The sequence below is a fragment of the Podarcis liolepis genome, assembly GCF_965112155.1.
Source record: "Podarcis liolepis genome assembly, chromosome: 8".
Taxonomy (NCBI): domain Eukaryota; kingdom Metazoa; phylum Chordata; class Lepidosauria; order Squamata; family Lacertidae; genus Podarcis; species Podarcis liolepis.
Window position 1 is genome coordinate 47,266,564 of NC_139560.1, and position 26,547 is coordinate 47,293,110.

At 41.6% G+C, this 26,547-nt stretch overlaps 1 protein-coding gene across 12 annotated transcripts in view; it reads right to left on the reverse strand.

Moving 5' to 3' along the window:
* DLGAP1 (DLG associated protein 1) overlaps positions 1-26,547 on the reverse strand; it is a 291,661-nt gene that overhangs the window by 85,442 nt on the left and 179,672 nt on the right. For 10 of the 12 annotated variants that reach the window (XM_083518618.1, XM_083518617.1, XM_083518611.1 and 7 more), the window contains 2 exons: positions 24,699-25,721; positions 4,686-4,900 (listed from right to left, as the gene is read on the reverse strand). In XM_083518618.1, the coding sequence (XP_083374744.1) occupies positions 4,686-4,900; positions 24,699-25,655 (1,172 nt within the window). In that variant the 5' untranslated portion in view covers positions 25,656-25,721. Of the gene's footprint in view, positions 1-4,685; positions 4,901-23,765; positions 24,124-24,698; positions 25,722-26,082; positions 26,202-26,547 lie in introns of those variants that run through there. The other 2 variants (XM_083518610.1, XM_083518612.1) reach the window with 2 other exon arrangements.

The following is a 26,547-nucleotide window of genomic DNA, read 5'->3' on the forward strand; positions in this document are numbered from 1 at the left end:
CGCATCTAATGGTCAGGGTTCCCTTTACCTTTACTTTAACACCAAACATAGCATCCATTTCTTGAGCACCTTGCCAAAATGGGGGTCATCTGCCACTGGGTGATAATCATTTATAATCATGGGTCCAGTGAGGTCTTCCTTAAGGAGAATTCTTTGGGGGAAGGCATGTACATTAAATGTACTACATAATATGTATGCAGCCCATGTCTTTTCAGATGGTCTGTTGGCAACCAATCTGTTGCCTTTTGCATAATTATCAAGAATTCTTTTGAGTGACTACTAGATGAAAATAATATAGTTCTGGTCTTTGTTCATTGTGTCGAAGAAGGCATTAGTAGCCATGATTGCCCCCTAAAGTGTGCTGATTTTGTGGGATGGCTTTTAATGGGTAGGACAGGATATATTAACTGCAATTTATCCCTCCAGGCACCCATGTGTGTGGGTTGAACAGAGTTTCAAAATTCCATCCTTGGAAGCAAAATTAAAAACATAGGAATTAGGTTGTAAAACCTTGTTTTGAGCAAGTCCAGCTATGAATTAAGCTGGCTTCTGCCTTCTTACCCCACTTTACAAAGAATCAGACAACAGCCTGGGAAGTATGTGTAAAAATACGACTTACTTACTTATAATCTTGCATTGCTCCACAGCCATGACAGCAGTAAAAACCATGCAGGTAAAATACTTATATATTTACAGTGTAACAAACTTCAGGCATGTGCCTAAAGCTGGAGCAAGTCTACATCCAGTGCTGGTCAAAGGGAGAGAGAGGAACAGGAAGTACTATACAGTGGTACCTCTGGTTGCAAACGGGATCCGTTCCGGAGGCCCGTTTATAACGTGAAAAGGCCGCAACCTGAAGTGCCATATCTGCACAAGTGCACGGTGCGATTTGGCGTTTGTGCACATGCGTGAAGCACAATTTAGCGCTACTGTGCATGCACGAGTGGCGAAACCCGGAAGTAACCCTTTCCGGTACTTCCGGGTTGCTGTAGGACGCAACCTGAAAAAACGTAACATGAAGCAGACGTAACATGAGGTATGACTGTACGCTTCTTCCACTCCAGAAGAGGAGGGGAAATTACATCACACGGAGCCCTCTATGCCAACTGGATTTCTATGGTCTGAATACCTGCCTATCAAAAATACAGCTCTGTGGACTTAGATCCTTCTCATGCTAACAAGCAAGTATATAAATTTGTTAGGTTTGGCTGCTAATCTCCCGCAGATTTTTATGCTACCCCTATAAATTGGCATATATTAATAAAGAGTGCCTTTTTTTAGGAAATAGTTTCGGACATAATTTTGTTAATGCTGGTTAACATGCTTTGCTCATCTATTTATATAATGAACCCCCCCCTCAAGGTAACTAATTTTTAAATCCTGGACAGATTTTTTCCCCAAATCAATTTTAATTATAACAGTTTTCTTGTTTGAAAAACATTTAAAAAACACCACCACAGGCAAATTTTGCCAGCCGAAAGAAAGAAACAACTTCTCATTTCCTAGTAGGATAATAGGAGCAGAGCAGCGGAGGTGTGGATTTCATGATCAGAGCAAGCTGTGTTTTATTCAGAATTTTAACCACAACGTTCAAAATGTGTTCTTTAACCACATGGAAACGATGGCATGGTGAACAGCTTGTAGGAGGGAGATTGTGAGGTAGGATTAGAAAGGGATGGGGGTGAAATTCAGGAGAAACAGCCTCTCCTTATATAAGTTGACTACTGCAGAGCTCTGATTTTATATTTTGCTACTCATATATAAAGCAGAAACAATACAGAAATTTTCTGTTTCCCCACCATTCCCCAGAAAAGAATGAACGAGAAGAACAACTGGATGGGTGGGAAAGCATGACATTTAGTACCTTTATGGGGCAGAAATTACTGTAAGAGCAGGAGGGAATATTCCTACAGTGGATGAAAAAAATATATGAAAAAAACATGGGTTCTTTACTCATGGCTTAATGTTTTTTTAAAAAAAGTATTAAAAGGACAGAGAGGGCAGTGTACCATAAAACACTTCCCATCCTAAGTCTTACAGTAATTATATTTGTAATATATCTAATATAGTGACTTCTAACTGGGAAAGTAAGATCCAGCCCCAGTGGATTTAGGAAGTTCTGTGAATAAATGATAAGAACTATGTATGATTTGCCCCCTCTTTTGAGATCAAGAAGGGATGCTCCATTTGGATGCTCTCAATGGAAGCCTAACTCATAAGGAATGAGAACCAGAAAAAGCATTCAAGTCCAAACAAAGTATAGAACTAAGGCCCGGGGGCTGGATCCGGCCCATGGACGGTCTGGGAATCGCCGCATGGATCGGCGTGGGGATTCTGATTGTTCGGGCTGCGCCATTTCTTCCCCCATCTCCCTCACACACACCGCGGCAGCACCTCCTCCCTCCCTCCTTCTGGCTTCTCCCTGCCCTGCCTAGAGAAGGAAGGGGGCTGGACTTTGTTGAGCCACGGTTGGCTGAGTGCCATTTTAAGCAGCCCCTCTCCAGAGCCAGTCCTTTTGCACTGCTCATCGTCCCACCACCGCCAGCCCCTGCCGCTCGCAAGGCACAGGTAAGCAGCCACTGGGGCTCATCCAGTGCTGTAGGGAAGGGAGAGGAGAGTCTTGGGGGGGATTCCCCCCCAAAAATATAGTTCAGCCCCCCACAAGGTCTGAGGGAAAGTGGACCGGCCCCCTGCGGAAAAGGTTTGCTGACCCCTGGACCACAGAATATAAGGTTTCTGGAAGTATTCCCTCTACACTCATAGCTGCAGAGTATACGTCTGTTCAGCATAGCCATCTTCCCTAGAATCTATTCTGGGCACCATGTGCTTCACTGTTTCACAATGGCAAACTATAAATTAAACAAACAAGCACACTTATATTAACCTGTGGCTTGCTGATAGAACAACTTGACACTGTTTCTGGGGAAGACAATTCACCTACTATAGGACTCGTTTAACCAGCAAACTACTTTATTTTAAACACTAGAGTAGGTATATTGTGGAACACTGAAGAACACAGATCATATCACATTACTGTGAGATTATATAATTGTGATAACACAAGGATTTTGCATCTACCTTTTTGCTGGGCATTTCTGATTACCATCTTTTTCAAAATGGACAACTTCGGGCTATGCAAAATGACCTGAATAATATTCTGCTTTACTCTGTTTTGTTGGGGGAATACCCAACCTGAAACATTGCAGAGCCTTATGGCATGCTTCTTAATCATTAGGTAGAGTGAGGAGGTCACAGAGGTGCTGGAAGCCATCCATCCAGACTGTGCCCCCTAAGCTAGTCTCTGCCCTCAGGAAGATGTTGTCTTGTTGCTAATGTTGAAAAAAGTTTCAAATGCCAATCTGATCAGCTTCTGTACCTGGAATGCAGGGAAGGGATCTTGTCCATTGCCCGAGGCAGCAAAATGTCTCAGGTCAGCCATGCCCAAGAAAATAGACAGCTGTCAGCAAGCAGCTACCTTAACTCACACAGCACAAACTAGAGAAACAAGGTTAGCAGTATAAGGCATGAAAGCCAAATTTAGCTTCCTAAAGTTTCCTCCTCAGTGGGCTGATTCACCATGGGCTGATTCACTTCAATCTCATGGTGAAAAGAGGAAAAAGCTGGGATAATCTGAATGTAGAGGCCTTGTCTTGCTTAAAGTCCTCCTACCAGAAGAGGGAAGCTGATCATCCTGAACATTTGTCTCTAGGGTCAAGGGTACAACAGTTTTTTAAAAAGTATTTTTTAAAGTGCTTCTGCCTACAGCCTACGTTAAACCTAAAATGTGAAGTGTTAATTTTATTCATTTATAAAACGAGCTCAAGTGGATCCTTTGAGGCAGCTTACAGTCACAAATTGAAAACATAATGCAGCCATCTACAAACATAACAGAGCAACATAGGGGAAGATTAAACCATTTCAAAAAGGTATGGAGGGGGTTGTCCACCAGGTCTTTAAAGGTAGGAAATTCTACAGCCTGAGTGCTGCAAAGGCCTCTATCAACTGCTAAGGCATCTAGGCTGATCCCCAGGCAACTGCAGTGCATGGCAAAGCCTTGGACAAATGATAACAGTATAAAAACGCAAACACAATTGAACCAACCTGTATATCATTTATGTGACTTATCAAGGAGCTGTGATTTGATGTAACCAAGCTGGATGCGCATACACAACATATACTATAACACCCAAAGAAAAGGTAATTTTTAGGGATGGTATGCTGCTGTCTAACAGGCCTAGAATACATAGGATTAGGTCTAATTTCACATTCCTTACTCATGATAAGTGCTGCTAGAATAATAGTAGAAATGGTATTGAAGGGTTTCAGAATGTGGCAGACCCCACCTCCCTACCTATGCAAGGTATTATGACACCTAGTCTGAAATATACTGAAACGTACAGTATTGATAAGCAGGCATAGCAGCACATAGTTGGAACACTATAGTTGATACCTCCTACTCACATGGGCGTAGCCAGGACTTTGGGGAGGGGCAGAACTGACGTGATTGGTCAGTTTGTTAACTATTTCTACTGTTTTACTTGATCTAGGGGGGCAGCTCCCCCCGCCCCCCCTTGGCTATGCCCATGCCTACTCAATCCCTTTTTGCTAGTGCAGAAATGTTATGGAAATGGTCATAGTTTGAATTTCACTATTGTTAATAATGGTTCTTTCTTAAAATGTCTCACTTGAGAGTGGTGAGTTCTGTAAGCGATGGCTGGGTGGCCTTGAGATAACTCTCCCTTCGTGCAGCAATCTTTGGAGATGGCTTTGGGCTCGTGTCCGAGTCCCCACTGTCTTCATCCCCCATGGCTTTGATGTAACTGCCACTACGCATTCGCCGGCATGGGATCTCATCATCTTTGCCATGTGGAGTATACCCAGACCATTCATCTTGAGGAACCTGTAATACAAACAAAATGCAATGCTTAAAAAAAATTCCTCCATATAATATATATGGATTTTTTGAAATAAAGTTAAAAATACAGGCAACAAAAAAGGAAGAGCACACCTAACAGTATATCGAGTTAACTAATTTAGGGGAGAAAGAGAATTGACTACAGCCCTTAATATATCATGAGGGAGCTTGTGCAGCATTTAGAACAAAACTAAAGAGAAGCACACTAAATGTGGAGTATTCACTTGTATAAATAATGTAGCCAAATAATATTAAGGAAAAAATGTACATATAAGCAGTTGTATATCATTGGGAAATGATCAAATGCTTTAAGTGCCTTCTCATAGGAAATAAACAAAAACAAACCAGAAACCCTGGCATTGTAACATCTTTAAAAACTGAGAGCAAGTTTATTTATATTCTTCTACTGCTCTTTAGAAGGTTGTTTGGGAGTCCTCTAATTGTGTGCTCTACATGACTGCTGTTGTAAACAATTGCTTCAGAAGGTCTTTATGCAGGAATCCCATGTCATTAGATCCAAAATGATGAAGAAGCATAGTTTTATTAGAATTTAAAGGGAATATGGAGAAATTCCTCCCGGTAAAAAACAACCATGCACTGTTGGACATTCCCACCAAAAGTGAAAGTACGAACCTATCTATCCACATACCCTTCCAACAATACTGATGGTAGTTATATATATTGGATGAAGCCTTGCAGGGCTAATGTAGCACGTACTGACAACCTTGTATTGCTCTTCCTTTGTGTTTTTATTGATTGACATGGCTGCAAAATAGGTCCAGATACAACACCAACCATCTTATTCCAAAGATTCGCTCAAGTCATTTCCCTATGCTCCCACATAGGATGGATTGTCATCTGCAAACGGCATTTGGAGGGTATTATAAATAGATTATGTCAGAGCTTTAGCTGAAGAAACAGCAGCTTCTGGGAAGGATTCAAAAGAAGTGAGTGGGTGCTTCGTTGCCTGCTGGATACGAGTCTAGCTAAGAAAGTGACGTAATTGCAGGTACTGCTACAAAGACAGAGAAAATTGGCTTAGCTTTTCTCAAGACCTGTATAGGAGAGATTTCCCTTTATCCAATAAATCAAACAATCCTTATCCTCTCACAACTATTCAAGTGTGACGCACTTGGAGACTGTTGTGTGCTGCACGGGATGATGCAGAACTGACATTAGCAGAGATAATTCCTCTTCTTTCTCGGTTTATCACAAAATTCGGTCATATTGAAAGAAGAGCTACTCTGTATGCAAGAGGAGTGCTTGCAAAATATAGGCCCAGTTTGCAAATAGTGCTAAACCAAACCATGGCTTAACACAAATGAGCAAATGTGTGGGTGCTTCCTCCAGTCCTGCTGTTGCTATGTCTGGGTCTATGCCACGGTTTGGCTCAACGTCATGTCAAAACCAGGGCTCATGAGCCAGGCAGCACTGGGTAGCACAGTGGCAGGGGTATGGGAACGTGCTGCAGCAGCAATCCTAAGGCCAGGAATCTACATGTTTGCTCATTTGTGCTAAGCCATGGTTTGGCTTAGTGTTACCTGTAAACTGTAAATGTTACAGTTCTAGATGCACTCAAAAAACTCTAGACTGTTCCTTGGAATTATAGAACATGCAATTCTTATACAATATGACTCTCCAATGCATGTGTGGAAGATTTCCTTAAAAAACAAAAGAATTGAGTAGCCGCAGCTTTCTTTGGCCAGTTCTTACATGGAGACTTATAATGCTTCTTACACAAAATAGTTAATTTATATAAATTTTGGTTAAGCAGATAAGATATGAAGATTCTAGTAATCCAAAAGCTACATCAGTCTGGCATTCTAATATCTTAGCTGTTGCTTCTATAAGCCAGGAACCACTTCACAATCTTGGAGAGGCTATGGAGAGGCAATGGGATGCTCCCTTGCAGCTGTAGCCATCACCACCTCCATTGTCAGGGAGAAGCGCCGGCTCATCCTCCTGCTGAACTCAGCATCAGCGGCGCTGGTGGAGGAAACAGGGACATTCCTGGATCAAGTCAGAAGCTGGGATGGCTTTTGTAACTCTGGGACTGTCCCTGAAAAATCAGGATACTTGGAGGGTATGCATTTCTTTCTTCTCACACGTTTTCAGCTTACAAGGCAACTTAAGCAAACTCATGGTAGTTCACAAAGGAAATATGCTACTTCATCTTTTTGATCAGAGGGCAGGAGAAAGGTAAGCAAAGAAGTCCTTGTGCCAATCAACATTCAGTCCCTTCTGCAGCAACTGTGCTAACCCTTTGAGACAACATTAGACTATTTATCTGTTGTTGTTTACTTTTCCAAGAATCCCAAAATGAGCAGCAGTAGAAGCACCGACACATCTTTGTTTCCTCTAACTTGAATTTTACAGTTATCTGATGTACACTGCTGGGATTAAAGCAACAACACGTGCAATAAACTACCCGAAGAAGGCGTGGGGGAAGACAGACAGAAAGGAAACCTGTTTTTCCTCCTCTCTGATTCCTTCTCCTTCAGGAACTACTTGTTGGTAAAGTAGATTACCTCCTTTCAGGCTTTTACTTCCTTATGTTATATGCACATTAATGCTTTTAAAAACCTGTACCAAACCTCTCAAATGCTATGGTATTCTTTCATTATTAGTAAAGCTGGGTTTGTTTTAAATTTAGCAAAAAGATAGGATCATAGAGTTGGAAGGAATTTTAAGGATAATCTAGTCCAACCCCCTGCAATGTAAGAATACGCAGCTGTCCCATACAGGGATCAAACTTGCAACTTTGGCATCATCATCAGCATGCTCTAACCAACTGAGCTATCCATATTTAGCCTTTAAGTTTTAGTTATGTCTCAAGAACAACAGATGAAGTCTAAGAAAGGCAGAGGGCCTTCTTGGTTGTCGCGCCCACCCTATAGAACACCCTCCCGTCAGATTTCAAGGAAATAAACAACTATCTGACTTTTAGAAGACTTCTGAAGGCAGCCCTGTTCAGAGAAGTTTTTAATGTTTGATGTCGTATTGTGTTTTAATTTGTTGGAAGCTGCCCAGAGTAGCTGGGGGAACCCAGTCAGATGAGTGGCATATAAATGATTAACGATGATGATGATGGTGATGATGATGATAATAATAATAATAATAATAATAATAAGTCCAAGCTTCAGTAGCTGCATGGCAACCAGGACAAAACAATTACATTTGTGTCTTTGTGTCAATAGTTTTGCTTGTGGGGGCCTAAAAAGCAGGTTTGGCTTAGCAGACAAGCAATGTCAGCATTCTGGACTTTAGGCATATGCAAAGGCAGGATGTTATCATGCACATGAAGAGGAAAATATTGAGACAAACTTGGGTTTGGGCTATACAGTGGTGCCCCGCAAGACGAATGCCTCGCAAGACGAAAAACTCGCTAGACGAAAGGGTTTTTCGGTTTTGCGTTGCTTCGCTAGACGAATTTCCCTATGGACTTGCTTCGCAAGACGAAAACGTCTTGCGCTTTCTTTAAAAGCCGCTTGAAGAGGCGCAGTTGCGACGGACCGTGCTTCGCAAGATGAAAAACATCGCAAGAAGAAAAGACTCGCGGGACGAATTCTTTTCGTCTTGCGAGGCACCACTGTATTACTTTCACAACCCAGTAGCACTCTAGAGCCTGTGCTATAGGACAGTGCTTCACCATCCCATGTGCATAAAAAGGTAGATCTGTCTCAGTACCAATTTGGAGAAGGCAATTTATGTGGAGAAGCCAACTGAGGAGAAGCCCTAGCAGAACCATGAAGACCAAGAAAACCAATTGGAAATGGATTACAATTCAAAAAAGGATTACATTTCAGAGAAGATTTATTTGCAATTTTCACTGTCCTCCCTATTTTTGCTTGTTACATGATCCCTAGCCTGTTTCCTTGGTCTGTGTTCTTATATGAGTATACATTTTGTGTGTGTACTCTATGAAGAAAGGTTTATTGGTAGGATTCTTCCTTCATTCCAATTTTGATTCCTCATTCCCAGGGTTATTAATTAGGGAGATAACACCCTTGCTGTAACATTTGGTCAGTAAATAAAGCTTTGAATCCTTGTTTCTTGTCTGGCATTCTTGCTTTCCCTTTTTGCAAAGAAAGGATCCTGCGGTAAGTGTCCCAAACCTGGTCAACCTAGGCATGCATAGCAAGGCTGTTGTTTAAAGTTCACAACCCAATTCCACTACAAACTGGGTCTGTAACAGCATGTGCTAGTAGTGTTAACCTATTGGCTCCATCTTGGCCATAGGTAAAACCTATGGATGTGTCTGTCATGAGATAACTTGCCTTTTTATCCTTTAAACCATAAGTCTCACCAGACTGTTTCTGTACACTGCTGCAATTTATTTACCAAACTCCAACATACACAGTAGCTACCTGGACCAAATGCGGACCATTCCAAAATAAAGCAGAGAGTATGGACAGCAAGGGATGGGATTTATTTGTAGACAGCTCTCAGTTTCAGTTGGTTTTGAAAAAGTCCTGAGGGCAAAATTATGAAACCAAAGGTTGCTAATGAAAACCACTGTTCAGGCTTTATAAGCCAGGCCCACAACACTGGAGAGCAGAAATAATGGGAAATGGGGATGTAGAGAGGCTCAGGACGCAATGCACTGGGAATGGCTGTGTTTAATTCTGGTCTGAATGTAAAGCAGAGAAGCCTGCAAAAGAGGAGACATGCAATGCCTCAGCCCTACAAAAGTGGGTGGATGAATCCACCCACCAGCTGATTGTCAGGAATCACCAGCTTCTTTAAACTACCTGAACCCTGTAGAATGGCATGGAAAATGGCCCCTATGTTCCCCTTCAGTTTTATGGATTCCTATGAGGATACCCCTTCAAACAATAATAAAGTCTAGTAGCTAGAAGCTATTGGCCCCTAACCAATGTATCATGGTTACAGCAGCCAGCTGTTGGATGTATCTGTACACCCCCCCTCACAAACTCAGCTCTGTTACACTACAGAACACAGATCCTTCTAAACTAGGCTACTGTGAGCAAATTATGGATTTTATTGTATATCTGTTGTTGTTGTTGTTGTTGTTGTTGTTGATGATGATGATGATGATGATGCTGTTGTCTTTTATTAGCAGGTCCTGGTCCTGGCTATGACCCTTGACAGACATACCCTGGTTATCACCCTGATACAGGTTAATTAAAGGAGTGACTGCTGGAAAACCAATAGACAAATGGGGAAAACAAGCCGCTTAACACTGACTGAATTTAGGATTCAGTGTGTGTCTAACATTTTAACCTACCTTTCTTCCAAAGAGCTCATGGTTTTCACCTCCCATCTTTCATAACAATCATTATGAGATAGATTAGGCTGAGAATCTAGGTCTTCTTGATTCTAGCTCAACACTCCTATACTAGTTCATTAGAGCAAGAATGAAATTAAAATCAGAGTACATTGCAAGAGGGCTATAGTACTGCCGGCAGAAAAAAACAATTAGAACGAGAGAGAAAAGTAAGGCTAAAAATTAACAGATTAAATAGCTGTATTAAATTTAATCTATTTCAAAAATGAATATTGGCAGCTTTATTAAAATATTGTTTTGATCACTTATTAAATTGTGTTGAGACTATTCTGGTTTTCCCTCAAGAGATCATTAATAGAAATTGATGTGCAGTCTTCTTGTGGTGTTTTCTGACTCATTGGAGAGCTAATGTACTAGCGCATGGTTTAATTCAACTAAAGCATTTAATAGTCCACATTTTCCAAAATAAAAATTGGTCATTTACTGTAAAATCTTTTCCATAGCATACATATACTGATAAATTTATAATACACTTCTCAAGAATGAAAATCATAAAAGGAATTCTCTACTGCCTGCTCAAATTACCTATTTGGTTTCGTGTTACACACAATAGACAAATTACCATATGAAATACCATCAACAGCCAATGCCTTAATAATATTCCCCAGGGCAAGAAGCATGGACTCATCTTCCACTATTTCATGTTGGTTTAGTGCAGATAAAATCAAATAGTTACCTGAGAACAACAAATACACACACACACACACACACACACACACTATATGCAAGAGTACATTTAATAAAGTCATATAAATGAAATGTAAAATACATAGCAACGTCTTCTAATATGTTATTTTAAAAAGTTGCCCTAGGCTTATGATCACTATGAGCTTACCTTGTAAGGCGAAAAAGCAAAGAGACTGTCCTTGTGGCAAAATACATTCATTATTCATCTCATTTTTGCTATAGTTTATTGCAGCCGAGAGCATTTAAGCTTCTTTTGGGCTTTGCTAAGGCAAATGTGGGTGAGTTTACAAGTAAACACTAGGTCTGGGGAGGGAGGGAGTGGTTGGCCATCACTCACAATGGGAGACATGTAACCAAAGCTTCCTATTAGTATGCAAATACTTAATGAAATGAAATTACACAAGTGAAGAACAATGCTTAATGACTGCTCTGTGCAGATCTTCAAACTTATGCAATTTGGGATTTCTTAGTTGATCTTATGGCTGCTGTACATTCCATTACAACAGCATTCATTTGCTGAATTTCACTTGTTATGGTCTTTTATCATGAACATACATTAATTCAGTGAAATAGAACGGCTACAATTTATGCTTAAGACACCAAAAGATCCCAAAGGGACCGAGGAAACATAATTTTAGACATGTGTATTTTGTCACTGTCAAAACAAGAGATTTTTAAGTCATGTGAGCCAAGAATTTAAGAAAGCACATGTAAGTGCATGAGCATGATCACCTTCTGAGAAATAATGATCAGAAATGTCTGACTGGTTATAATTATTAAATGATGTGTGCAAGTATGAGGTGCTTCCTACACATTTTAAAACCCAAGTTAGCTTGAGTTTTGTCAACCATCGCAGGTGATAATCATGTCTTGTAGCACATGCAAGCACTCTTTAGAAACATATTCAGGATGTTCCCAATTAAAACACATCAACATTTTAAAGTATTTCTAAAATCTGTCATTAACTTTTGTGGAATTTTAATGGTGATCTACTTCAGCTTAGTCAATCTGATTGATAATTTTGAACATATCTTTATATGCTGGTAAGATAAATTTTAATATCCAAGAAAAGTTTAGTTTTATTTATTAAAAATGTTTATACTCTGCTTTTCAAATTATTTTTTGTAAAGAGCTTACGTTAAAAGGAACACAACAATAATAAAATAGAACATTTAGAAAAGCTCTGAAATAAGACACAAGGATAGAACAGATTGGTTTGGATCCATGGATCTGCCCACGGAGGGGAGTGGGTGGAACATGAGCTTCCTAACTCTTCCCAGCATCCCCCAACGAGAGAGAGAGAGAGAGAGAGAGAGAGAGAGAGAGAGAGAGAGAGTCCGCTGCATGTCTAGAGACTCTTCTGCAACAGGTAGCCTGAAGTGTGGGGCCGGAGGAAAAGGGGGCAAGTCCTTAAAATTGGGAATAGGATATTAGAGCTGTAATACCATCTAGTTTGATAACCTGGCTCATGTTATCATCCTGGCAGGCTCTTTTTATCAATTGTAATTTCTAAACTGCATTTAAAGGCAGCCACCTGTAATGAGCATTGAAGACAGATTTAGGGCAGCATGACCAGTCCACTGCACCGAGTTTAGGGGGCACCGCATGGCATCACAACTATAACATAGTGAACTGAGCAGAACAGAAAGCGAAAGGCACTCCTTCCTTCATCCAACCACCTGATCTTGGCACTACCCACCTGCCCCACCTTTGTGCTCCTTCGCTCACCCAGCCACCCACCATTATCTCTGCACTACCCGCCCCATCTCTGTGCTCCTTCCCTCATGCTGCTCGCCCTGCCTCCTACCTTTGGCTGCCACCTCCTCCTCCTCCTCTGCTGGCACAGCAGACCTATTTCCAGAAGCCAGCTTCCAGAATTGCTGTGACAGAAGGAGGACGAAGAGTAGCGACGCGAGGGGGCATGGTAGGCTTCGCAGCCATTTTCTGGTTCTGTGCTCTGGTGTGAGCCAATTGACTCATGTCACAGCAAGGAACCAAAAAGTGCCCGTCTTTAGGTCCCATGCTCTGGCATAGCTGGAGCATGGAAGCCAAAACAGGACAGCCAGGATTGGGATCAGAAGCCGGGATGTCCTGCTTAAACCGGGACACTTGGAGGGTATGTGATTGGCCAGAGAACATGGGACTGACAGAAATGCCACTCAGATCAAGAAAGTATAAAATGTCTATGGAACATAGGGAAATGTGTGGCTTTGAGATTTTGGGGAGGATTTTCTTTAAAACTGCTTAACATTTTTGGTGGGAGGACTATGCCCCTGTAGCCCCAGTGGACCAGCCTCCACTGACTGTGCTATTAAGCATGCATTCAAGCTGTAACTAAGTAGTTCCTGCACTTTTTGTATTTCCTGTCTGTCTGACCTCACAGTATGCACTGCCTCTACCAGCAAAATGTGTACCTGCAACTCTACCTGCAACTGAGCATTACATTTCAGACACAGCGGCGTAGCGTGGGTTATCAGCACCCGGGGCAAGGCAAGTAATTTGCGCCCCCTAACCCGGGGCAAGGCAATTAATTTGCGCCCCCTAACCCGGGGCAAGGCAAGTACAGTAATTTACTCTCCCAAGCAGCAGCAGCGAGGCTTCTCTTTCCCCCGCGCTCTCCTGGAGCTGCCTCTTTTCTTTCCTTTCGCTTTCTCTCCTTAATTGATTCCTCCTCCACACCGCAGCGTTTCCTGGCTGCTTCCCCTCCCCCTTCCCCTCTCTCTCCTCCTCGCTCTGCTTGCCTTGCCCTGCCTTGCCTAAGGGCGCCCTGAGGAGACTCCGCTCTCCTTTTTGACCAGGCGAGGTGGAAAAATCTCTTCCCGCCCCCTCGCCCGACTCCCTGCTCGGCTCGGCTCACTAGCCAGGCGGCCAGTGGAGAGAGAGCCGCAATTACCATAAAGCTCCTCTCCCTCCGCTTCGCCAAGCTGTCAAAGCCCCGGCAGCAGCAGCAACGGCAGCAGCAGGCGCAGCCAGACCCCCGCCAGCCAGCCAGCCTGCCCGCCCGCCCGGCTTCCTCTCCTTTTTTGCCCGCGGCACAAGGCTTCGCTCTCCCCCTTCCGCGACCTCCTCGCCAAGCCGAGCGAGCGCGGGCTTCCTAACCCGTGGATTTTAGTAGGGGCAGAGTGCGAGCGCGCCCCCCGCCCATGTTGCGCCCGGTGCGGCCGGCCCCCCTGGCACCCCCCACGCTACGCCACTGTTCAGACATCTGATGAAGTTTACTCTAATCCATAAAAACATACAGTATATGCAGCAGATAACACATGGCTACCTTTTGTATATTACAATTAATTTATATGTTGTGATACAACAGCATCTGACATATTCAGTAGACCAAACTTGTCCCGCATAGTGGTTCATGTTTTCTACACAACATAACTATAGGAGGAACATAATATAAATAAATGTGTAACACAGCAATATTAGCATTAACAATCACTTCTTTAAACCACACAAGTCCTTCATTCTTAGTTAAACAAGGAATACCCAATTTTAGCTATTGTTAAAGTCAACATTTTTTAAATAAAAAACTATATTATAAAATAGTAAAACAAATATAATAAACCGCAACACAACAACAAAGTGCCAAATACAGCAAAAAATAAAGGTTTTTGTTTGGAATAAGAACCCTACAATAGTTTACTTTATTGGCTGTGACACAACATTGTGGTTTACAAATTTATCACTGGGTATGTAAACTCTATCCTGCATGTCGACCGGGTTTTTCCTGGGGATTTTAATACAGGATAATCTTAAAACATTTTGTAGAAAATTAGCTAGAATGTATATAAAACAAGTACAGCCACTTTTTACAAAAGAATTTAGGGATAATAAAACAATCAACTTAGTAATTGATTTGAGTTTTGGTGGCCAAGGGATAAGATTGCCACAAGTAACAAAATCCAAGTTGATAAATGATCTCTGTTGTTTTGCTCAATCAAGTTTAACTGCTCACATTTTGATGGGGCAATGTTTTAATATCCATAATGTTGGCAATCTTGTTATCCATTACATGTAAGCTTGCAGTAACACTTCATAATGAACCAATATTTTTCAAAGGCAAAAGATAAAAGACGTACCTCTGACCCAATTATCAAGCTGGAGTGTTAAGCAGAAAAGCTAATAGATCTGATTAATTTATTTTGGATTGATTCTAGGATTTCCCTATCATGATGCTGCCAAATAAAAAGCAATGGACTTTTCTCTGGATATTTTTAATGCTAGTGAAACCAGATTGTCCTTTCTATCTCTTAAAAGTTAGAACAGGAATGCTACTATTAGCTTTGAATTTAATGACCAACTAATAGAGAATTCAAATGTTCCTATGGAAATTTATTGCCTATCTAAAAGTTCTGGATTTGCTCTGTCTCAATGCCATCAGTATACCATTTGCAAAGAGGACAAGAAAGTCCAAAATCTGGTCTGGCTTTTCATTCAAATAATGGTAGAGTTTTTTATTTTTTTTCTTAATTTTTACACCTACCCAGATGTCTGTAGATCTACTAGCAATATGTAGTGATCATAAACTTTCCACATGCACAGCACAGTTTTTTTTAAGCTTTTCATATATATTTTTTTCTATACATCTAAAAAGCGTTCACACCATACTTACTCATATGGAAGCATATCCAGTATAGCGATGACGTCTTTTAAATCTTTTAACATCTTTTAAATGAATGACAACAACAAAATGGTACAAGGTTACTTGCTGCCACAGAATAACCAACCACTTAAAAGACTGGTTTTATTTTTCTTTGACCTGCATATGCTATCTTTCCCCAGCACGTCTAAGATATGTAATGAAGGTGCTAGGCGAGAATCCTTGGGGAGAGCATTCCACAAATGGGGAATCACCGCAGAAAAGACCCATTACAGTGGTACCTCAGTTTATGAACTTAATTAATTCCAGAAGTCTGAAACCGTTCTTAAACCAAGGCACGCTTTCCCCAATGAGGCCTCCCGCCGCCAGTGCTCTTCCACCATTCGAATTCTGTTCTCAGACTGAGGTAAAGTTCTAAAACTGGGACACTACCTCCGGTTTTGCCGAGTTTGTAAACCAAATCATTCTCAAACCGGACTGTTCTTAAACTGAGGTACCACTCTATTGTGTTTGATGGATAATATGGGCAAGGCTGGTCAATATTTCTTGGCTCATTGCAGAATGGAAATTATCATTTATCAACTTAAGTTTGCTAAAGCTGCATTCACAAAATGTCACAATCCCTACTAAGGTTACATAATTCGAAGTGCAGTCTTGATATTTGGAGAAATATCATCCAGATAGTACTCTTGTATTGACAGTGATCAGCAAATCCAGGGGAGTTGCTGACCCTGATTCCTTGTTCAGCTCCTGCACTTGTGCTCTGAACAATTCCAATTCAGACACATGCTCCACAATGTCTACGTACAATGAGTAGTGAAGTCCAAAGTCAGCAGCACTTTTTTCGAGCTCACTTAAACTCAGATTCTTCAGGTTCTTTCCAGACAAAAGAGAGAGAGAGACTTCTGATGATATAGCTGACATGGCCTCATATCATGGCTTCATTTCTGTTAAAATTCTGTCGTAAACTGTCTCTATTTCTTTTCTAAAGCTCTGTTCAGGAGGAATATACGGGCCTTCGTTGGATGCACTTTCATGAAACCTTTCAAATTTCTTCAGCCTCAGGTTGGGAAAGTCGTCTTCTAATCCCATGACTGCACAAGATGAAATCTCTGGCTTAGCTGACTGAACTTTGCCAGTTAAAAAACTGGGGCAGGATTATTGGGAAGATGGAGAAAACATGGGAAGAGAAAGGGTGTGCTGTTTGTGTCCAATACACACTTGCACCCTTCACGACAGAAGGGTAGCTCAGGGAGCAGGTGGAGAAAGAATTAGGTACACATCCACACTTACACATGCAAATGGGGAGAGTAGTATGCAATTCTCCATTTATAATGGGGGAGGGAGAGTAGAAATGCACTCCTCTCTCTCCCAACCCCACATTTAACAGCAACAAGGACTCCTTAGAGGAGGGGTCGGCAAGGTTTACCTCTCCTGGGCCGGTTAACTCCAGCGGAGATTCCTCCATGCGCTGGATTGTGCGTGCACATGAGCACACATGGCTGCAATTTCCGGTGTCTGCGTCAATGTGATTTACGGCATCTGCGCATGCACAGATACGATTTATGGCGCCATGGACGTGAGTCCCCATGCCGGTTTAGCGCAGCACATGGGGACTCACCGAGAGGCGGCTCGTGGGCCGGTTAAACTACCCCTGTGGGCCGCTTGTGGCCTATGGGCCTTAGGTTGCCTACCCCTGCTTTAGAGAAGGAAAGGTGGAGAGGTCCATCACTCCTCCACCCTTTCATTCAAATTCTCTCTCTCTCTCTCTCTCTCTCTCTCTCTCTCTCTGTGTGTGTGTGTGTGTGTGGTCAAGACAGGCTTGGAGGAGTTAAAAGCCTCCACCACTGCCTCCAGGGTCCCTTCCCCTGCACCCAGTTGGCAAGCGGGCATCAAAAAGATAGTGGTGGCAATGTCAGCCATCTAGTCACCCAACCCCTCCACACCCTAATCTCAAATTCTTCCAAGGCGAGTGTCATCCAGGCAATCTCAGAGCAATCTGGGGTGATTTTTGCATCCCCTGTGGGCCTGCACCCTGGGGGCGGATGTTTTGCCAACCCCCAGGTACACACCTGGAAGGTACCCCTAAACTATGTACCCACGCCTTCAGAGAGAGTGTAACCCCATCAAGAGCAGACAATCTCCCATCCATCTGGCCTAGAGAATCACCCACTTACAGTGCCTCAGTCTTATCAGGATTGAGCTGCACTTTGTTGGCTCTCATCGATTCCATTAATGAGGCAAGGCAATGGTCCAGCATATCCACTGCCTCACCTGCAGATGTAAAGGTGAAGTAGAGTTGTGTGTCATCAGCATATTGCTGACAACATAGTCCAAAACTCTGGATTACCCCACTCAGCGGTTTCATGTAGATGCTAAACAGCATGGGGGATAAAATAAAACCATGTCTCAGTTTTCAGTGGCTCCCCAGAGCATGTAGGGCCCTGTATATGGGCTCTACTGGGAGGGGGAGCGGAGGAACCTGTTTTAAAGTAAACAAGCTGCAAGCTTGGTCAAAGGCCAAAGCTAGGACAGAAGCAGTTCAGAATGGAAAGGAGGCAGCAATGCTCCCTCCACTCCTTTGAACATGGCTTCATTCAGGTGGGGAGCACCAGAAACATACTGCCCCTTTCCCCATAGCAGCCGGAGTTGTCTTTAACGGAAAGAGAGACCTGCTCCCCACCATAGTGCTCCTGTCAGTGGCTTAGATAATGAAGCGATAGAGGTAATGGATGGGATTTGCTCCACAAGCAATATTATCCACAAAGGTCAACACTTTACTTTTCCTGGTAGGAGTTTCTGATATTCATATAGCTGGGAGACACCATTATACTTATTTATTTAAATTATTAATATATAGCTTTTCCCTGCCAAGTCTTCAGAGTGGTTTATAACCACTAAGTCCACATACTGAACATTATAAAAGCCACATTTCAAAGTTAAGATAGCAATGACAGGAGAGAAAAGTGTTTGGAAAAATAGAATAGGGGACCAAAAACAAACACAAGCCAGCACTAAATGAACGTTTCATAAGTGGCCAACACACATCTTTGGTTGCCGCCTTCTCAGCTCAGGAACACCTGAAGCAAGACCCCAGAAAAGGTTTTTAACTAACCAAGAGATTTGTATGGTCCTTTGTATGGAAGCCAGTGATAAACTTTTAACACCAGTTTGATATGGTCAGACTAGCAAGTTCTTATATTAAAGCAAGAGGCCATATTCTCAGGCAGTTCCCTGATCCCTGGCTGCAACAGAGTATTTATTGAACAGATTCATAAGTTGCTTTTCAAAAGACATTTGACACAAAGCAGCATTATAAAATACACGTAAGATACAAAATATTCAAGGTCTACTAGCAGCAGGCCAACTGGCAGGTAAACTGTCACAGTTGCTCCCTCTTGCCAAGGGGACGGCAGAAGTATACATGCTTGGCTTTTGTTTATGTAAGAGCTGTACCAGCCAAACGTCAGTTTATGACTGGTCATTTGGTGAACGTTCCATTCACATCTATTGGTCCATAACAATGGTTTGGAATTCTTTCAGAAACAAATTGATTGGTTGGAACATCCTAGCTGAACAGTATATAAGGCCAGGTTCTGCATTGTTTGGGGTCAGTTGAACAGACTTTGGTGGACTATGAAGAGCACTGGCAAGGGACTCAAGAAGATGCTATGAAGTTTGTGTGTGTGTGTGTGTGTGTGTGTGTGTGTATTGTATTGTCGTATGTTTTTTCTTTTTTGGTTTTTTGTAGTGTTGTGTTTAATTTGTTGGAAAACTAATAAATATTATTTTTTTTTAAAAAAAGAAGATGCTATGAAGGCAGAAGGAGGGACAGGGGGACAGTTACAGGGACAGGCTAAAGCCAAAGCAGCAACGGTGACAGGCATGTGAAGATTGAGGAGCACAACAGAAAGTTAAAATCAGAAGAACTGCAAGAGATACCCAGCTATCATATTATCATGGTAATAACCTGTATAGTACTTATTTAGAAAACTGTACCATTATTCATGTGTAGAGTGCCACTGTTTCCTCACATCTATGAATGGAAGAAGAGCTTCCATGTAGGGAGGGCTAAGTATAATTTTTATATAACACTGGCACCATATGATACTTTTTATTTAGAAATTAAGCCATACAACATGACATATGTTTTTTAATTCATGTATTGTTTATACCTACACAATCATTGTTAAAAAACTAAAAAAAACCTTTTTAAATGTTAGGAAAACTTGCTTCTGTCCCATCCCCCCAATTTTTTTTTTAAATCAACTTTTCATTATAAAAATAATGTTTTCCCTTTAAATTAAGAGAACAAAGTGTTCCAACCAATAGACAAAAAAGTGATTGTTTCATTTGAGCCAGAGCACAGCAGAACATATTTGCAATGCATGGTGCAGTTCTGAAAACATGAAGCAATAATCTATGTTCATCTTCAGAGTACATCACCCCAGACTTCTCATAATCAGCCTGTTATGTCTCAGATGAGGAAGAATATCTTCCAGGTTTGGGGAAGGGTGTGGAGTGATATCTAGACAGCCAAAGGGCCCAAATTTTTCGTTGTGGAAATTCACTAACAAACTCACAAAAATCCAGCTAGAAATAATAGTGGCAGCATTTTTTTCATCCCAAAATATACCAAATGAAAGCTAGGGAAGGGGTTTCTTTGAAGCAGATCCAGTGGTGGAGGAAGCCTCTCCGGCACCCAGTGTGGGGCAAACCGCCCATAGGGGTGGTGCAAACCAGCCCCAGGGATGGGGCAAACTGCCTGGCGGCGCACACGCAGCACCCATACAGATGGCACACGGGTGGCACCATACAGCGGGTGGCGCTCGCATCCCCAGCAGGTGGATTTTTGCAATCGTCATTGTGAACATCCACCCACTGACCATGCAAATATGCCTGGCATGCGGCACTGCCAGCCAGGGTGCGAGTGCCACCCTCCGGTGGGTGCCAGGTTGATCGCCAGACGTATTTACACGATCAGTGGGCGGATTTTCACCATGACAATCGTGCCAATCACGAAAATCCACCCGCAGGGGGTGCGAGTGCTATCACACTGATCTGCCCGGGGGTATTTTTTCACCCCCCAGGCATGACACCCAGGGCGGACTACAACCCCTGCACCCTCCTTGCGATGCCCCTGAGCAGATCCACACAAGTTTTCTGGGAAAACTCTAAGAAAGTACCCTGGAATTGCTCACGATTCAGATCTACCTGCCCTGCCTCACCCAGCAGTTCTTATTGAGTGAATGCAGGGAAATGGTTTATATAGAGTCTACTGCAACATACACTCAAGCCATCCACTATTGTGCCTTCTAATTCCTCAATTAAAAAAGAAATAAATGCAAAATGATTCAGCAAAACAGATTTTGGAAAGAAACTCACAGTTGCTTGCTAGCAAGGTCACCCCCCCCAAACAGAATTAATAAAGTTCCTAAAAGTAGGAACCACTCCGTTGCTTCTTTGATTACCTATGAGATCAGGGAAACAGCTCTGAGCATGCTTAGAACCAACGTAGTCTAGGTGAATTAGACGAATATGTTCTATGTGGGGCTGCCCTTGGGCCTAGTTCAGAAGCTCCAGTTGCTGCAGAGTGAAGTGGTCAGGGGGTCTGCTGCCAACAACATGTGACACCATTGTTAAAACATCTGCACTGGCTGCCCATCTACTACAAAGAAGGTCCAAGGTCCTTGTATTAACTTACAAAGCTCCAAACAACTCATATCCAGGGTACCGCAGGGATTGTCTGAACCCTTATACCTCAGCTCAATCACCAATATCATCTACAGGAGCACCATTGGTCATTCCCTGAATTGGTTAGGCTCATTTGACAACAACAAGAAATTAAGCCTTTAGTGTCATTGGCCCAGTTCTGTGGAATGTTCTGCTAATAGAGATTCAGCAAGTTTCAAGTTTTAGGTGCCTGCTGAATTCTTTTCTATTCTGCCAGGCTTATGCAGATAAATCTTCTCCTAATAGTTAGTTGATTTCTGATTTTTATTTATGTATTTATTTATTATTGCATTATGTATAACTGTTGTTAACTACTCTGATTTTTTTTTAAGAATAGCAGTATATAAATATTTTTATAAATAAAAGCAAAAGCAAATAAGAGTGAGTGTGGCTTTGAGATTTTGAAAAGGATTTTTTTCAAAAATTGCTTGACATTTTCAGTGGGAGGGCTGTGCCCCAGCAGGTCCAGTGGGTGAGCCTCCACTGACTAGAAGATTTATCAGAGATGAACAATACACACCTAAGCACACACAATTCTTCTCTCTTTATTTTAGATTCTAAGGTTGCATTCCTATTCACTCTTACTAGGGAGTAAGTTTTGCATTGCACATATTGGGACTTACCATATTTACTCGAATGTAATGTGCATCTATTTTGGCCAAATGACATCACGAAATTTAGGATGTGCATCAGATTTGATGGCACATTTACATTCACCAGCAAATACTTTTTTTGGTTTCAAGGTTTTGAAATTTGAGGTGCACATGAGGTTTGATGGCACTTTAGATTTCTGTAAATACGATACTTCAGAACGGATGTATTTAGGACTGTGCTATCAAGTGTTGTTGGTATGACACATTGCCTTAGTCAAAGGTAAAAGTGTTCAGATCTTAAGTCTGCCTAACTATTTGTATTTTTGATTGTATGCAAAATGGAAAGCAGATTAAACCTTGAGTGTAATGCAGTGATTTCTGTAATTTCTAAAGACATCCACCAACAGAATATTAGAGCTAGCTTCTTGGTTCTTGCCCTAAACAAGAGGTCACACCCTCTTAAACTTTTAAATTGATTCACTGTTTTGCTTTGTGCTGAAAAGTTATCCAATTTAGATGTCACGCCCCTCCAGGTGAATTACATATTGTTTGAAAAATTAATAATTCTCATTGATCAACACATTTTATCTAAGCACTGGATGGCATTCAACTAAGTTAACAACAACAACATTTATACCCTGCCTATCTGGCTGGGTTGCCTCAGCCACTCTGAGTGGCTTCCAACACACATATAAACAATCAAACATTAAAAACTTAGAGTAGACCCACATAAATTAATGAACTAGGTTAGGTCCATTAATTTCAATAGGACTACTGAGAGGAAAACTTAGTTGATAACAACCCATTGCCATCATCTGTGCATCATCATCACTGTACACATGGCACCTTTCAGAGGATGAGTGATGCATGAGTTTTTAAGTTTGCACACTTTACGTTTGTATAGCTTTTTAAAGAATTGGGGGTGAACTATGCTCCTGCAATGACTCTTCAACTTGGCATTTTTATTTGACTGAAATTCAAGATTTAGTAGCATTTGTAATAGTATTAATCACATTCAGGGTATTTATTTGTTTCTTAAAAAAAAACAATCTTAATATATCGACATTATGGTGATTTGTTTCAAATTTGAAAAGTGCTAATTTAAGTCAAGGTAGACATAACATGATAAATATGTAAGAGTATACTTAGCCATTCTGCATAATGCTTTAGAGGACTGATCCATGCAGACACTGATAATACCCTCTAATTCTACTTCACAAGTCTATTCCTGTCAAATACTATCTGCAAAGTCCCTGTGGAAGGGCTCATGCAAAGATGAAGCTGTTATAATTTTTTTCACTTCTTTTCCCACCACCCGGTCACATATTGGGTCAAGAGTTATCTAAGTGCCAAGTGCTTGCTGTTAGAGAGCTAATAAAAAACAACAAGAGTCTTACTATCTTCTTCTGACCTGACATCCAAAACATCGCCCTCCCCTGCTACAGTACCATTATTTTGCTACCTTCAAGTACATCCCCTTAAATTTCCACTTTTTAATGTATAGGACTCCTATATGAACACAGAGATATGTACAGGGAAGCATTCATATTTACTTTTTAATGTATAGGAATTCTGTATGAACAGAGAGATACATGCATTATTACGTGAAATATGGTAATTCTTAATTTTGGATATAAACTGGTGTTCAAATTATATATTAAAAGCAGAACTTCTTAAAGACTTGGTACCCCAGATTCATTTGTAGGTCACCTGGGTTTCAACTAAGCTGGACATCTTCAGAGGATAGTAGAATCCTCTCCTCTACCTGACTCTAGACTCATCCAAAATACCCCATAAAGCTGAGCACAAGAGAAAACTACCCTGCAACATATGATGCACAGAAATAGAATTAAATAGCAGGAAAACCGAACAGCAGAGCAATCATTCACTTTTTTTAAACAACAACAGCAATAAGGATATCTTGGATCAAACCTCTTTCTTCCTCATGGTCTTTTCTCTTCTTTGTTTGACATCATTCCACTGTCCATGCACAGTCAGATGTGCCATTTCTGCTTCAAAATAAAATTCATAAAAAGCAATCCACAGATCTTGCAAGCCTGAAACTGTGTTAATTTTCTGATCCACGTTCTTGCCACAAAAATTAACCGGCAGTATGATAGCTCCAAGAGCAGACATCTGATTCTTGACATTTAAAGATACAATACTGGTGAAAAATAGTGACGCTTTATTAACTGCAAACAGCTTGTGAGGGAGTCAGTGATGTACTCTTAAAGAGTATAATCGGAACATTCAATAATTTCAGTCTTTCAACTTTGCATTCCCCCCCCCCCACCAGTCAGAGCTTTCTCTTTTTTAAAGGAATAACAGCTAGATACACCAATCTGGTCACTTCATGTAATTATTTCGTAAGGGATTTCTGTATGTGACAAAAATGGATAGTAGGTTGGTTCACAGTGTACAAAACAGAATTGCATTACTAAGTGTTCCAAGGGGCTCCAGTTTTTATCACAAAATAATAAAATGAAGGCAAATCCTAAGATTATAGAAGCTAATGAATGTCTGTTCTGGTAATATTAGGTTCATTGAGATTGTAATGCTAAATGAAAGCTTACTACCTCTCGCTCCCTTGTGACCCTGCTGTGCCTTATTGTATGTCTTGAGTGACTTTTAAATCCCCCCTAATTATTCAGAAAGCTCTTGTTCTTTTCACATGTTAAGAAAGTGAACCAGTTCCTCATTGTATCCATTCTTTTTAACACTGACTCTTAGCAACCAAAATGCAGATTTATTCATAATTTGCATTAACTCCCACCTTCATCTCCCCATTTGGAGTCTCATCTCAGTGTAAGTCATATTTGGAACCAGAGGCAATGTAAGTAATGCAAGCAATAACACATACAGTACCTGAAGATACTGGCAAGACCGCTCTTGTTGACAAGTCTCTGATTTCACCACTGTCTGGTCCATGTTCATGGAAGCCTTTTGGTAAACCTCACGGGCTCTGCTCACCGTCAGCGTAGAGGACCAAGAGCTTTTTTTCATTAACTGAGCATCCAGATTTACTGGCAGGTTTGCACAAGTGGAACATTTGACATCATTATTGCTTCTGGAAGGCTTCACCGCATGTTCACTGAGAGTGTTGTAGGCTTCCATAAAGTACTGAGAAGCAGAACGGTCAGGGCACCTCCCCATAGTCATAACCCCACTTGGTCCATGGTAAATGCAAACATCATTGTCTAGGTTGTCATCCGAGCTCCACCACCCTGAAGCATTTGACCTGGATTTTCCTTCTGACCGTCGGTCTTTGCTCTTGCTACGTTTGCCATACCTCATAGTCTGTGTCTCCTCTGGGCTTGATTTGCCTCCATTGATGCTTCCTTTTGATGGGCCTTCGAGAGAATGAGACTTTGTGAAAAGCTTTTGAACAGAGTGAACCAAATGACGGATCCTCCCTGGACTATCACTACGATGTTCTACAGCAGTCCTTTTGTACTGTAAAGTATGGTAGCCATCTCGATTTATAGGAAGCTGCCTTTCAAACTGGTCCAAAAGATTGGCAGGAATGCGATTACTTTTACCGGCTGTTCCGTGAGGCACCAAAGCACACTCATCTTTAAGCTCGTTATGGGAATTGTAATGTCTCCGAGGGAACGTGCTGCTAGCAATCTGATCATTGTAGGGAACCACACATTCTCCCTGAAAAGAGTTCCTCTGAGTGTAGTAAGAGTGATCTGCAGGATGATGTTCCACAGGATTTAACAAATATGGCTTCCTGTCAGAGTGATGTACCAGAGAGTCACATGCTGGTTCACAGGCAACCCCATGATGGTGGCTGCGGCTGCTAGATAATCCTTTCATCATTGAAGTGGAAAATTTCCCAGAGTCATCTGAATATGCTTATGTTACTCAAAGATCATCATAAAAGACCTAGAAAAATGGAGAATAAAAAAATGTGAAAAGGTTTGGTAATGCACATTTGGTTTTGGGTTATTATAATTGCTGCTACTACTGAATGGCTGGCTCCAGACTAAGTCACACATAGTTCCTATTGAAATCAATGAGACTTATGTTAGTCGCTACTAAATTTTCACATTCATTTCAGTGGAACTTAACTGAAACTAACGTAATCTGATCTGACCCATTGAATGCTGTGTTGTGCTTCAGTTAGTAGGAAAGGTAGAAACAGTCCAAATGAATACAAAGTCATGCCACAAGTGGATACAACGTGTTAAAAATGTATATTCCTGGGATTTATTCATAAGTCATACATATATTTTGAGATGGTCACCTTTGGAGCAGAGTGGGAATGGATGGGCGGGCAGGAGCTCCTAACAAACAGCATCTGCAGAGCACGCTTTTGAACCCCATGCTAGGAGACACTTTAAATGCCTGTTACACTCAGTTGTCACCCTTATTACAAAGCTATGTCTTTGTTATAGTTTAATCACTAAAACACAATCCCCTAATAGAAATTTGGGGACTGACAACACTGACAACAAATGGCAATGCTGTGCTGATGTCTCCTTCCTGCTTCCTCCTGCTAACCCCAGCCTAGGGAGCTAATTCCTATGAAGCCATAGGCATACTTGAACTCTGGGTCAACACATGAACCTAGTGGCTGTGCAACAAACATTGGTACTATGGTGACTAGCTGAGAGAGTCACAACGGTTCCTGACTTCCAAGGTAGCACCAGAAGCTTGTGACTCTTTGGCTACATGGAATTCTGACTTCTGCCACAGGTCACAGTAGAGT